At 38.7% G+C, this 14,063-nt stretch overlaps 1 protein-coding gene across 4 annotated transcripts; it reads right to left on the bottom strand.

Annotated features, from left to right (window-relative positions):
- Window positions 1–237: 237 nt before the first annotated feature.
- On the bottom strand, window positions 238–12,563 carry Rwdd3 (RWD domain containing 3). 4 transcript variants are annotated; one of them, XM_046462273.2, is made up of 5 exons: window positions 12,398–12,563; window positions 2,376–2,863; window positions 2,166–2,217; window positions 466–581; window positions 238–367 (listed from the first exon to the last, which is right to left on the bottom strand). In XM_046462273.2, exons 1-4 carry the CDS (start codon window positions 12,480–12,482, stop codon window positions 505–507), a joined length of 702 nt encoding a protein of 233 aa, XP_046318229.1. In that variant the 5' UTR covers window positions 12,483–12,563; the 3' UTR covers window positions 238–367; window positions 466–504. The 4 variants fall into 4 exon arrangements, with proteins under 4 accessions (XP_046318229.1, XP_046318220.1, XP_058441388.1 ...); XM_046462264.2 differs by lacking the exon at window positions 2,166–2,217 and having other exon boundaries at window positions 12,398–12,560; XM_058585405.1 differs by lacking the exons at window positions 238–367; window positions 2,166–2,217 and having other exon boundaries at window positions 473–581; window positions 2,323–2,863; window positions 12,398–12,562.
- Between the last annotated feature and the right edge of the window lie 1,500 nt (window positions 12,564–14,063).

The raw sequence follows: 14,063 nt of genomic DNA, 5'->3' as shown, positions 1-14,063 counted from the left end.
TTATTTATCTTTCAGTTTATGTTCCATCTACTGAACCGAGCCTTCCCTGGCAAAGATTAGAATATATAGGTTTTTTTATGTTTCATATTCCCTAAAACAGAACTGGCTTTTGTTTCTGAAATTACTACAATTTTGCTGTGAAGAGAAACTTTAAAATTGTTCTCTTACAACTATTTCAGTTAGCCATTCCCCAAATTTGATGCAAAAACAACAACAAAAAACACTTTACTTAAAAGATTCGTGTCGTTCATTTCATTTTACTAGTCCAAGTACAAATTCAGAGAAAATCTTCTTAAGTCCTGCGATTTCAAATTCCTTTTGTAACTCATCCAATGCTGAATACTCTTTGACTTCAAATGCCAGAAACCTGCATTATACAAGAGAAACTCATGAATATGCCTAGATTTGTCAGAGTATAATTATCGATTCAGTTGCTTTTCCATCTGCAATAGTACTAAATTATACCTTTTGTGTTCCGTCTGTACTTTTGTTTCAAACAGTACACTAATCATTTTCTCTTTGCATTTCTTTCCACTTGAGTCCACATCTACTTTGGAGGTTTTCTGAAGAATCAGGTACTCCTAAATGATAAATCAGTATGTTACATACATATCTTACTCTGAATCTCAAAATCCTAGCTTTAAAGGAGCCATAAACCTGCAGGTTTATTATCATGCTAAAAGAGTACGTTCTGAATCAAGCAGCAAGATAGCTACACGATGTTTTTACACACAGGGTAGAATAATGTTCTGTTGAATGCAGAAGTAAAGAGTAACGTAAACAAACTATTCAAATTTCAATCTAAACTGAACTGTCTACCAGCTCTGACTCTAGGCTGAGTATTTAAATTCTCTGTGCCTTAGTTAACCTCCTCCATAAAATAGGACTAATAACAGGATCTACCTCCTAGGGAAGCTGTGACAATTAAATCAGATAACACAAAGTGCTTATACCTGGCATATACTTAAGAGCACAAGTAACTGCTATTATTACTACTAATCCAGCATCCTAATGGAATATCAGACACACAGCACTTGCCATTCCAAATTGGTGGCATCTATAAACATACCTGCACATTCTCAATACTGGCAATAAAATTTTAACACAAAAATTCACATAGAATGACATTTTAGAGATAACTAAAAAAAATAGTAAAGTAACACTTCCCTGCATTAACAGAGTTCTAGTTGTATGAATAAATACTTGTTAATTAATGATTCAATCTGAGTAACATCTGTAAAATAGCTGCATTTATCCTAATATGTCTTAGCTGGCTTAAAGAATAATCAAAGCCTTTGGGGGAAATTTGAGCAAGGAACAGATTTGTATTCATTTCTGTCAATTTGTATTTCACCCAAAAGGATCAAAGTTTGTAAATATACTACAAATCACCTCAGAATATGATTTCCTGGTCAGGCCCCAATCCAGGATATATATTAAATTTAAATTATTGTTTTACTTAATATAATCCAGCAAAAATCTAGTTAACTAAATGCCAACGGACTTTTGTGATAACAGCCCATCTTGAAAAAAAGAAGTCATTATTCTGCAAGTCTTTAAGATTACAGGCTGTTCACGCTAAATCTGTTTTAAATAAATTCTAGTACAATTACTCCTGACCATTGAAAGTATAAAACTATCTGAAAGTATAAAACTTACTAAGTGATTCGTAGCTCTTTTAAGATTTAAAATATAATAAGCAGTTTTCCTTGTCTGGTTCCTTATAAAACGGGTTAGAGGAGTTTAGAATAAGAACTTTAAAAATCTGAAGATGATGGTTTTGAAAGCAGATGCTGAGACGAGTCAGGTGGAAAGCAGAAGTGAGGTGGGAGGTGACAGGCTGACAGTCCTAATGATTCTACTTCTACCAACACTAAATCTTGGTTATAAGGGACAAGCCTCTCTTTCCAGGTATTACAGATACAAAATTAAAGTGTCAGAATGTATTTTTAACTGCCAGCAAGTTACAGTTTGCAGAATACCCACAAAATTACACTTTGCTGTGCATAACTACAGGAGGAAATATTAATATGCACAAACTTTTAGTGCACATTTATAAAGTTGAGGCCCATGGCTAATTATAAAAACAAACATATGTGCCACAGGAATTTTTTATAACCTGTCATTTTCATTAAGTGGCATGATTTTTAAAATATAATCTTAACTTATTCTTTTGAGCTCTGCAAGTTTGTAGTTGCCATTAAGAGTTAGACACTCCTAAAAAAAAGGAAAATGAAGATCCATTAATGTTGTAATAGAGAAAGCACAAGCATCTTAATGATTAATCTACCCCATTGTTATAAAACGCACTTAAAGACACACCATTTGAAACAGAAAATAATCAGATTCATGTTTAACATTTAACTTTTTGGCACCTTGATGTTGTTTCTTTCTCCTTGTAGTAAAATCAGTATTATTTTACCCAAGAACATCAATCTTCCTGTCAGACTTAAATCTGAAGCCCACTTCTCCACGGTTTTGATATATTTAGTCCTTGCTCTCATGTGATCTAAATGTAAAAGAGTAATCCACAGTCCATCATCCACAGTTGTACTCATTGAAAAAGTACACTTTTCACTGCCATTTCCAGTTTCTGGTTGATTGAGGATATGTCTGAGATTCTGCTGAATCCAAAGAACCAGTTCATGAACCATAGGTTCCGACAAAAGCTTCTCTGCTTGCTCAAGTAGTTTCTCTTGTATAGTCACACACTGGGCTCTGGTCAGATGTTTTGAGTTAATGGAGATACCAGGCAGACACAAAGGGTAACTGACCGGTAAATGGAACACCAACTCTAAGGATATATCCGCATTCAAAAGTCCTTCAGCTTTTGTGTGAATTCTGAAAATGGTTCCATCTGTCTCTGGAAGGCATCCAAGAATAATCATTAGCTGTGCATAACTGAATTTGAATGGAATACTAACAAGTTAAATTTTTGCTTCAAATGTTGATTTATTTTTCATGGGAAAACACTGAGCTATTTTCTTAAGAGACACATAATACTAAGAAAGTCATGATTTCCTCCAACCACACACATACACTCATGTATTCATGCATACCAGCACTCTGAACTTACCTGGAACTTATACAATCACCCATGTTTAATAAGTTACCAAAAAAGTTTTTTTTGTAGTCAGGCCTAATTTATAATTCTGAAAATCACTAATAAACTCATGAACTTTCAAAGAAACAGTACCAAGTATATATAAAATCAGTAATTTAATACAAAGTATATACTAAATCCACTGAAGGTCATTTTGTGGTTGAGTCACCCTGGAATCCTGTATGGTGTCAGGGTTATAGAGAAACCAGTGACTATGTGTGACACTGTAGCTGCCTGGAACCACTCTTTTCTTATTTCATATGTATTAGAAGCAGAATAACATGAAGGTAGCAAGATGAACTGAAATTGAGTGGGCATCAATTCAACCTCTTCTGGCTCCTGAAGAAGGGAGGGGGTAAGCACACATAGGATATGAGATAAAATATTCCGTTCTCTTTCAGATTTGCTCGGCTTCACCCCTCTGATATGTTCCACACCACTTCACCCCACTTTTCAAAAAGCTGATAAACGTCAGGCTGATTCATTTTGCAGGGGGCAGAAGCGCACAGATCAGAAGAGCAGAGAACAGAACAAGGTGCAAATGAATCTCTTTGAGGGGAACTTGCCTCGGTACCTACTTCTTTGTCCATATGCCCTTGTTTTATTCTTCTTCACAAGGGAAACAGTCAAATCTTTCTCATTTTCATACCTGGGTTGCTGCTTAACAGCCTCAACAACTGAAACCTGAATCTATCCCCATTTTAAAGAACCTAACAGAACATTAAAATTGCTTCCTAGCCATCTGATTCCATGTGTATAAAAGCTGTTGTTACAGACACTGATTCATATAGGACCAAGTACATCTGTTTCACAGAGTTTTTCTTTAATAGATGTCAGTACCAGCTGCAAAGAACGACTATTTTAGAACATCACCCAGAAACACAGGCAGTAACCATTATAAAGACCATATTCACAATTTAAATTTGTATGACATAAGTAAAATGAGTACTAAAGAAAAAATTTTCCTAAACCTAACAGGGTAAATTCCTCTAAAATCTATCATATTTCTCTAAACTCTTCTTTCTTTCATTGAGTTACTTACCTTTATATGCGTGTATGTGTGTGTGTGTATACACTTTATTTAATAAAGTAGGCTCCCTACACATCAGTTAGATTAATACATTTTAGTATTGGAAATGGATGTTCTAAATAGACCTGCAAAAAAACATGACACTTAGGCTGAATAAACTCGAGGAACCATCTAGGGAGTCCACATTCTCTCTCAATAGGGAGATATAATTTCTGAAGATTTTCATTCATTCATCATTTAACAAAAATTCACTGAGCACCTATCAAGCTCTAGGCACCGTCCTGGTCTCCAAGGAAAAAATGATGGCCAAGACTCAGATCCTACCACAACCTAGTGCTTCAGAACATAAAAGAGTGTACCTATCCAAAGTGACCCTTCTGGACTCCTCTTCTACACCTAAAAAAGTCTCTACTTATAAAATACACATACACCTATAATTTATACACACATCATTGTGTGTGTGTGTGTGTGTGTGTGTGTGTGTGTGTGTGTGAGAATCAGGAGATAATTCTCCATTGTCTGTCATCTTCAAATGTCTTCTAAGCAAAAGGCATTGCTATCATTGCATAACAGCCTTGGAAACTAAAGAGTATTTCCCTCCTGATCAGAAGGTAGATTTGTTTAGTGACCAATACAACAAAGATTATGTAGTCTTTCAGGACAAAGGTTGGACAAAATTGTTAAAAATCCCTTTTAAGATTGGAGGATTTTTTAAAATTGATTTTTAACTGATAGGTAAAAAATAATGAATTGTACATATTTATGGGGTAACATGTGATATTTGTGATTGGTGTACATATTGTGTATGTAATGTTTAAACCAGGGTAAACATCTATCTCCTCAAGAATGGAGACTTCCTAAGCAAAGATCCATGTGTGTACATGTTCACCTGAGCCCACCTCATATGACCCTGGACATGGGGACAAACCTCCATGCCACCTGCTGTGCAGTGAGCAATGCTAACTCCATGTGGGTCATTGCCTCCCTACCAGCTGAACCATGGCAGTGCGCTCCTGACCCAACTCTACAGATGTTGCTGCTTCTTACAAACTGTTTCACCACTACATAATGTATATTTTTTCCCGTCACCATCCCGCTCTCTCATTTTTACTTTTCTCCCTTCCACAAGAAACCTACTATCTCTAAGACACTGTTCCAATAATTGTCACTTCTTATGCTTGATGTTCCAATCATTGTCACTTCTTATGCTTGAATTTTCTAACCCTCCCTCTGTTTCCTTCCTCCTGCTTACAAAATAGTGATCTTTTCCTTGCTTCACAAAAAAAACAAAAAATTCGATGCTACTAATTCCTTTAATCTACAGACCTTTCTCTATCCCTTCTTAGTCTTTGTAAAATATAATTCTCACCAATTGCATCCATTTTCCCACAAACCAGTCTTTCTATAACTACTTGCACTATGATTTCCAACATCACTTATCCCTGAAGCTCCATTCTTAAACATTACTGATGCCCTTCTAATTGCTACTGTGCATTAACTGGCCTGAGTTGCTCAAACCCTGTATATTCCTAAGGTCTGTCTTTAAGATTGGCCCATGGCTAGCCCTAAAGCCATGAATTCCCAGTCCTTGTAATATTCTGCCTGATCAGAGTTCTTTGTATATGCCTGAGGCCTTAGGCCACTTGGTCCCAGTTTGATTAAATGGATTATGCTACTAATGTGATTTATGGTAACTCTTCTTGCTCTAGAGGCTGGAGTGTGAGTAGCTGAAGTCAGTCACACAGGTGCTACATGCCTACATGATTGAGCCCAGTAAAAACTATGGACATCAGGGCTCAAGGGAGCTTTTCTGGTTGGCAACATTTGTCATGTATTTCACATTATTACTTTGACAATTTCACATATCTGTGTGATTCCACTGGAAGAGGACACCTGGAAGCTTGCTTCTGGTTTATCTTGGGCTTCATTCCACTCACCTTTTCTCTATGCTGGTTTTAGTCTGTATCTTTTTGCGTAATAAACTGCAACCCTGAGTGAAACAGTATTTCTGAGTTCTGCAGGTCCTTCTTGCAAATCATGAAATCTGAAGGTGATCTGGGGACCCTGACATAGATACACTTTATAGCCTTTATTGTACTCTACCCTTCTGCAGGATCTGAACCTCTGTATTGCTCTTCTAAAACTCTGTCTTCCCTTACCTCCCAGACACCTCTAGTCATGTCTTCACTGCTTTGTCTTCTTTTCCTAAATTCCTAAATGCACAGACATTCTGTAAAGCATAATTCCACAAAATGGTCTTTTTCCAGCTATCCAGGCTTGGAATCTTAAATTCACCATTAGTTCTTTTGCCCTGTTCCTTGTTTCATACTTAACATTTAACTGCCAAACTCTCATCACAAGTTCTTCCTAATTTCTCTCTCTCCATTTACATTACCACCCTCCTACTTCAGGCCTTTCTCTGGTTTCTGCAACACTGGTCTTCTCAACTCCTGCCTCACCCTACACAAAATTACCAGTCTGTACCAGTCTGACAAACAAATTTCAAATTCCTCCACCCAACACCAAGGGCCAGCCTGCCACTCTAAATTCCTCTCCTTACTTCTTACTTCAACTACCCATTTTATGCAATAATTTGAACATAGTCTCTGGCTTCCCAATCTTTCAAAAAGACCCCTTACTTTGTGGTCTACTAGAATCTTGTCAACCTCCACAGCACCTAACACTCACCATATGAGGTCCATGGTACTTTGAATTTGTCATGGTATTTGACCCTGATCATTGTGGTTGAACCAACTTAACATTTTCACCACCACTAAAATATCTCAGTTTTCTTTTTAAACAATTACTATGGAGAAAAGGTGGTAATGAGGATTTTTAAATTTTTATAGTTAGTTATATGCTTGGAATTATGTTAGTAGCTTATAATCATGAATCTCACAGGTATAAAATCCTTGGTATCTGTGACAGGCTACATAACAGACCCAAAGATGTGTGCATTCTATTCCCCAGAACATGTGAATGTGTTACCTTAAAAGTAAAATGGTCTTTGAAGATGTGATTAAATTAAAGATCCTGAAATGGAGAATTACCATGGATTATTCACTTATGACCCTAAATGATCACAAGTGTCCTTATAATGGTAAAGTGGAGGAATATTTTATCACAGAAGAAGGCAATGCATGCACAGAAGCATGATACTATGCAGCAGGATTTGAAGGTGGATGAAGGGGCCATAAGCCAAGGGACACAAAGAACACAGCTCTAAAACCTGGGAAAGGTAGGGAAACAGATTCCCCTGCAACAATTTGATTTCAGCCCAGTGGAAATGATCTTGAATTCATGACCAATTAATTTAATTTTAATTAAAAATTTAAATATATAAACTATTTTTGGTTATTTGTTACAGCAGTCATAGAAAATTAACATAATATCTGTGGCCTTCAAGGCAAGCTTTTCCCTTTTCTGAGCAAAATACAAAAGCCCAGAGTATTCTCCAACCTCTGCCATATAAATAAACACCTGTCCCTGCACAGTGCATGAACTGCCAGTCCCAGACAGCCCAGGGAAACAGGCTTGAAAGGATATTGAGCCAACCATGTAAGTCCTTACCAGTTTTAATTTTTCTGTTATTTTCTGGTCCTAGTCAGCAAAGATAATGGCAATGGGGGGAAAACCCTGACTTCATACAAATTATGGAACTATTATTTATAATGCATATGTTCAGAAGAAAAACAATTTTAATTCCTGTAGGAGTTGGAAAATTTTAACATTCTTCCAAATTGGTCTTCTTGGTTAATCTCTCCCCCACATACACACAGTAGCTGCAAAGTTAACCACACAACATGATGTTATCTCTATAAGAAAATGAAAATCCCAATAATACATTTCATTCTGCTTATATTTAATGTGGTAATAAAATTATATAATCTTTTAAAAACTCAATTTCTCCTAAAAAGCCTAGAATTATATATCTTACCCTTTCATTTCTCATCTGCCTTTGTTTATACAAGCAACTAAATGTGCTCCTTTTTCTCCTGAATTTTTCACATATCACATGCACTGTAGTCTTAATTTTTAAAAAACGTTTCCTAATAAAAGAAAACAAGGTTGTCCCCTATTTGCTTTAAGATTATTAAAAGTTTAGGAATTGCTAAACACTCTTGGTTAACAGAAAACTAATTGTGCTCTACATCTAATGTTAATCTCTTCCCCTCCCTGGATCCCCAAAACTCATTATAACTCACAAATATTGTTCTCAATAAACATCTATACCCTAAAGAACTTATGCTTGCCCTACCAAACTAATTTTCACAAGTTCAAAGGTTATTTTCATCCATTCTCAAAACTCTACCCAAAGATATAGGTCTTGCCTTCTGGTTGAAGTTCATATAAATATTTGCTAGTTGTTTTTTGTAAGTCACTCTGTCTTATAATAAATATATCAACTTTTTAACTAAAATACAAACTGAAATGTTTTAAATTTTAACCTTCCTTACAAATACATGAAAGAAATTATGCTCTAAACCAGAGAATTCCAAACTAGAGAAACAGAACTGAACCCTAATTCCACACTAAAGCTATTTTTAAGGTTTCTCTCTACTTCATAGGTGTATAACACACAGCAGAAACTCAATGAATACAGTCTAATCACAGAAGACACTTAAGAAAACGAGTTCTTCAGACTCACTTACAGCCCATTAAGAAATCATTTACATATCATATGTAGCTGATGTTTCCTATACTTGCTGTTGTTATATTATTGTTTGTTGTTGTTGTTTGCAATTTTTATATTACCTCAGAGTAAGACTTTGTGTAGAAAACCACTAAGAACTCTCCAGCACCTTCTCATTTCATGTGACAAGTTTTTCTTTCCTCTTACTACCAGGCAGCTAATTACAAGTAGGCATACATAAATGACTGTCTTATGCTTCTGCTGGATTTCACATATGTTTAAAATATGATTACAAAAGACTAAAAAACTAAAAAGAAATGAAGGTAAAAGGGGCATCCCATTCTTTAGAAGTGAAGTTCAAGGCTGAATTGCTTTTACAGAGTGAGTTCAGTTCCGACAATCAGCAGGAAACAGCTGAGCAATTTTGAGAGGGGTCAGTAAGTGACAGTCATGATTCATTTTGCAAGACAGTTGAATCCAATTCGAACATTACCATTAACAAAATATAAAAATACACTCTGAAGCTATTGTGCAAATATTGGGTTTATGTACTTCCCATTTTACAACTTTATGATCTGTGAGATGGCTTTCAAAAATGCAACTCATATGTGTAATGAGCATTGACTATAGCAATATAATCTATGTGAACCCATCAGGAAAACGAAGATATATAACAATGCCACTTACCTATCTCAGGTGCCTGCGCACATGCATGCACACATACTCCCCTTCCTCACTGTTCTAAACATAGGTTGGATCCCATCCATGCCTTTTCTCTGAGTGCTTATTTGTGCCCTCTCTTTCTGAACAAGTGTTTCTTTGCTCCCCAAGAACAGTTTTCCTGACACAGCAGCCCCATCTCTACCAGGGATCATGAGGCCATGTGAAGGTTTATACACTGTGAAGCCTGGTGGTTATTTAACCAGTCTAAGCATAGTTCTCTTCTCTGCAAATAAGGCTAAGAGTGCTTCTCATCAAGTAAGATGCATTGAAACTATCAGAACGATAGTAGGTGGCCACATTAAACATGGTATCTGGGCTGTCTACACTGCACAGGGAGGGACAGAATCTCTCTGATTTGGCCTACTCATATCCCTCTCCCATAGCTAGGAGTGTGGAGTTGTTAGAACTCATGCCTCCTTACTATGGGCTTATGTAACCACTGTAGAGGCAAAAATGTAGATAGATCCTCTAAATTCTTAGCATAAATTAACCTAGCTAAACAGAATCCAATTATTCAGCCTCTTCAACCTTAAGCCTTAACAGCTGACCCCCTACAATGCTCTCCTGACCCCACTGACAACAGTTTATTTGTGGGAGGCCAGGAATTGATGGGATTCAGACTGTTACATCCTCCAACCCAAACTGACAAGTAGCACTGACAGCAGAGCCTGCTGCATGTTTACTGTAGTCTGTTAAAGAAGTACTTACCTTACCCTTACCTCCCAGTTATGAGCATCCAACATTCCTATTTCAACTACTGAATTGTTCCACCCTCCAATGAACCTTTCAGCAACAAAATGTCCTAAGTTGTTACACTGAATTCTTTTATAATTCAATTACTTATTGATGCCAGAACACTGAATTAAATTAATTAGGAGGCATGGCTTCAAAGTCATGCTCAATTTAACAGCAGATAAAGGGTCCACAGTGTTCTCAGTACTAGGAAACTGTTTGCTTTCTTTAAGCACTTACTTTTGGGGGTTTTTCTCTGTCCTGCCAGCAGTGTTTAATGCTCAATGGATTCATACTGCAGACCACTACCACATATTTAAGGTATGATGGGACATCACAGGTTCATTTTTCAGATATTCCCACCTGAGCCATAATAAAGGAATTTGGAATAACTAATGATCTCTGCAAATAGCTGCCTCAGGCAGAAGTAATTATTAATAGAGGGAGATGAAGAATTAGAAATGCCACTCAATCAGAAGAGGGGTGACAAGACAACACTACAAGGGAATAAATCCATTCATATATGGATTTTAAAGAGTTGCTTCAAAAAGATATAAGACAGATTTAGGAACTAAAAAGAAGGCAGCTCTAATAGTTTCATAGTATCTGGAATATAACAATGCTCCATGAATGTGTTACAGATGGGCAGATGCAAGAAGGAATAAATAGAAGGGAGCAAACTTCCACCCTGTGGATGAATAACACATCCCAGAAAAATGTAAAAACCATCTTAACCCTAGATTTCTCATATACTTGAGAAACATATTTTACCTGCTTAAAGGTCAACCAATTTATGGTCAAGAAGTCAATTTCAATAACTGTTACACTATAACATTAGAAGGATAGACCCTATGCACCTAAAACGGTACATATTTTAAAGTTAAATAAAAATTGACAATTATCTGCATCACCATACTTTCATGGAAATGGCAGGGTTTTTTGTGGTCTTTTTTTTGTTTGTTTGTTTTGTTCTGTTTTTCTTACTTAATAGAAGCTAAGTCAGAAATGGAGTGAGTTTTGCTATTATTAAAAAAACAAACAAAAAAAAAAAAACAGTAGGGCTGGGACTGCAGCTCAGTGGCAGAGTGCTTGCCTAGCATGTGTGAGGCACTGGGTTGGATCCCCAGCACCACATAAACATAAACGAATAAAATAAAGGCATTCTGTCCATCTACAACTACAAAAAAATATATATATTTTTTTTAAAAAGATTTGCAGACTGTAAGCTCCTATGGGGCAGAATGGTGCCCTGTTGATGTCTGCAAGGAGCAGGGAAATAAATGTGGGCTGAATGATTAAGGCACTCCCCAAAGCCTGTAACTAGCAACCACTTTCAGCTGACAAGAAAAAGTATGCGAAAAGCAACCAATTCAGAAATATAAGAATAAGGTTACAGGGGCTGGGGTTGTGGCTCAGTGGTAGAGCGCTCGCCTGACATGTATGAGGCACTGGGTTCCATCCTCAGCACCACATAAATGTAAAATAAAGATACTGTGTCCACCTAAAACTAAAAAATAAGTATTAAAAAAAAAAAAGGATAAGGTTAGGGCTTAGCACTGGGGAAATTCAAAAGTCATTCAACAAACATTTCTTGACTACCTACCATATGTTGGGTAACGTTCTAGCTGCTCTGAGGTTCAAGCTTACCAGACAGGGTCTCTGCTCCTGTTCAACTTATGACAACCAAATACCGACCTAGTGTTAAGCTGTGGTGAGTGCGGTATAATGCATAGGATTCATGAAGGAAATGGATTAAGGGAAACGAGGGAGATGGATTTCGGGGGGGGGGGGGGGGGGGAAAACAGGCGTCTTTCTAAGAGGACAAGGACATGTGGACGGCCTGCCAGGAAGAGCGTGGGCAGCGACCTCCAGGCTAGGCCCCAGCTGGAGGACGTCAGGAGGTCTGGATGCCCAGCGTGTGGGACAGGACGCACGGGGGCGCCCGCAGCGGCGCGTCCCAAGGCTGCGCCACCCCATTCACGTTTTGGGGGGAGGTCGCCTCACACGCCAGCCTGCTCCCACACAACCGCAGTCGCCGGGTGCGTGTCACTCCATCCTTCAGATAACCCGGTTCCCAACTGAGGACCCGGGCGGGGTGCCCAGACCCCCGGGGGGGAAGGACAGGGCCGCGGCCCCAGTCTGAGGGCGCTCGTCCCTCGGGCGCAGGGGTAGTCACCTGAGCGGCTCAGCACCTCCCACTCATGGGGCCCGCAGTAAATCGCGGCCAGGGCCAGGAGCTCCTCCCGCACAGGATCCGCCATGTCCACGCGGCCTGCGAACTCGGTACCTTCCCTTCCGCCAACGCGGACTCGGTGGGGAGCAACGCGGCGGCGCGGCCACCTGGGGGCGCCCCGCCTCCGCAGCCGGCCGGGAAAGCTCCGCCCACAAGCCTCTGCCCCGGGACTCCCCAGGGCGGCTCGCCTAGGCTTTGGGGAGTTTTTCGGAGGCCAAGGTCCCACACCAGGGTTTCTGCCAGAGATGACTGCCCAGCCCACTTGATGCTTTCCTGGCCGACGAGCCCCAGGTCCTCTAGCTTTAGCCTCAGGCTCTGAACACACCATCCCTCTCTTTGAGCTGCTGAGATTGGGATGCACAGTGTCAAACATAACTTTGTAAAAAGAGAAAAGAAAACAAACTGGCAAGAAAAGGTTAGCCCTTTGCACTAAGTGTCCGGCTCTTGAACCGTTTCAAAGATATAGTAGTGAACAAAACACATGAAATTCTACATTTTCCTGGAGCTGTTAGTGACCCAGGCAGTCTGGAAATCCCGGGAAAGGGCCAAGTTAGTGACAACCTCTAGGATGCCCAAATGACACTGGCAGTGAGACTCTGGGCAAGGCCCAGTTTCTGGGACCTCTTTTGCTTAAAAGGTGCAGAAGGGGAGAACGGAACCTCCCCACCTGGCACTTTATGGGGAACTATGCCCAAAGTTCTGGGAGCACAGTCGTAGTGTTTTCCTTTTGTCTTCTACCTTCAGAGAACAGTCCTGCTGAAAGGTCAGTGGGACTCCTTGGCCTTCAGAGGGATGATCCAAGCGTGTAAACACTAGCAAATGCTAGCTTTTCAGTGGTATTATTTTACAAGTAAAACAATATGGATCTTACCAATGCGACTCTTGGAGCTTAAAGATGAAATGGTCATCCTTGCATCCTGTATCTGAATTTTAAAATTCGAGCAATACCATTAGCATAGCTGAAATAACAGTACATTCTTTTTAAACTTTGATTTTAATGAACCAGGTTACAAGGCTCTTCTGTAGCAGTCCTGTCTCCGTGCATTTGTCTTATATTTTTGTGGTGTTGTTGTTGTTGTTTCAAGTAACAGTTTAAGATTTTGCAGCCCCTCAAAACAGCTGGACTTGCTCAAAGAGGGCCCACGACTTTTGTTTGTATCAGAAATAACATTTTATGAGATAAATGGGAACCTAGGTGACTGCATAGCGACTACTGCAGTTACTATTGACCAAGAGAAGTCAACATAAATTTGCTTTACTCTAAGACTCAGAATCGATATTTCCATCATCATTATTATCGTCATCATCATCATCATCATCATCTCCATCTTTGCTAAAAACGGGATTTGAAAAAGTAAAGATAGAGCTTTTCAAGAACAGGAAGGAAATCTAACAAAAAGGGAAATGTTTTTCAGAAGATGTCATGGGATTTCAGTGACCCCACATAATTAGGAGCCCTGCTGTGCACATAATTGGAAAGACAAAGGTTTATTTAAACTCATAATTATCTCTGATGTGGCCAATTTGTTTTAAAGAAAAAAAGAAGTAAAGACTCCTTTGAGTTATTTCCAAAGTAGCAGTAGGTTCATAATTAGCTGCTAAAGAGGTT

Source organism: Marmota monax, unplaced genomic scaffold (assembly GCF_021218885.2).
Source record: "Marmota monax isolate L192 unplaced genomic scaffold, Marmota_monax_Labrador192_F-V1.1 WCK01_AAM20220418_F8-fsc00070, whole genome shotgun sequence".
NCBI lineage: Eukaryota > Metazoa > Chordata > Mammalia > Rodentia > Sciuridae > Marmota > Marmota monax.
The sequence above is the reverse complement of the archived record's forward strand: the minus strand, read 5'-3'. Positions and strand labels throughout refer to the sequence as shown.

Coding starts and splice junctions, on each gene's coding strand:
- Rwdd3 (XM_046462264.2), bottom strand. CDS start 12,482: ATGGCGGATCCTGTGCGGGAGGAGCTCCTGGCCCTGGCCGCGATTTAC. Junction 2,864..12,397: donor GGAGGTGCTGAGCCGCTCAG/GTGACTACCCCT, acceptor GATGCCTTCCAG/AGACAGATGGAACCATTTTC. Junction 582..2,375: donor GAGAAAGAAACAACATCAAG/GTGCCAAAAAGT, acceptor TTTATCATTTAG/GAGTACCTGATTCTTCAGAA.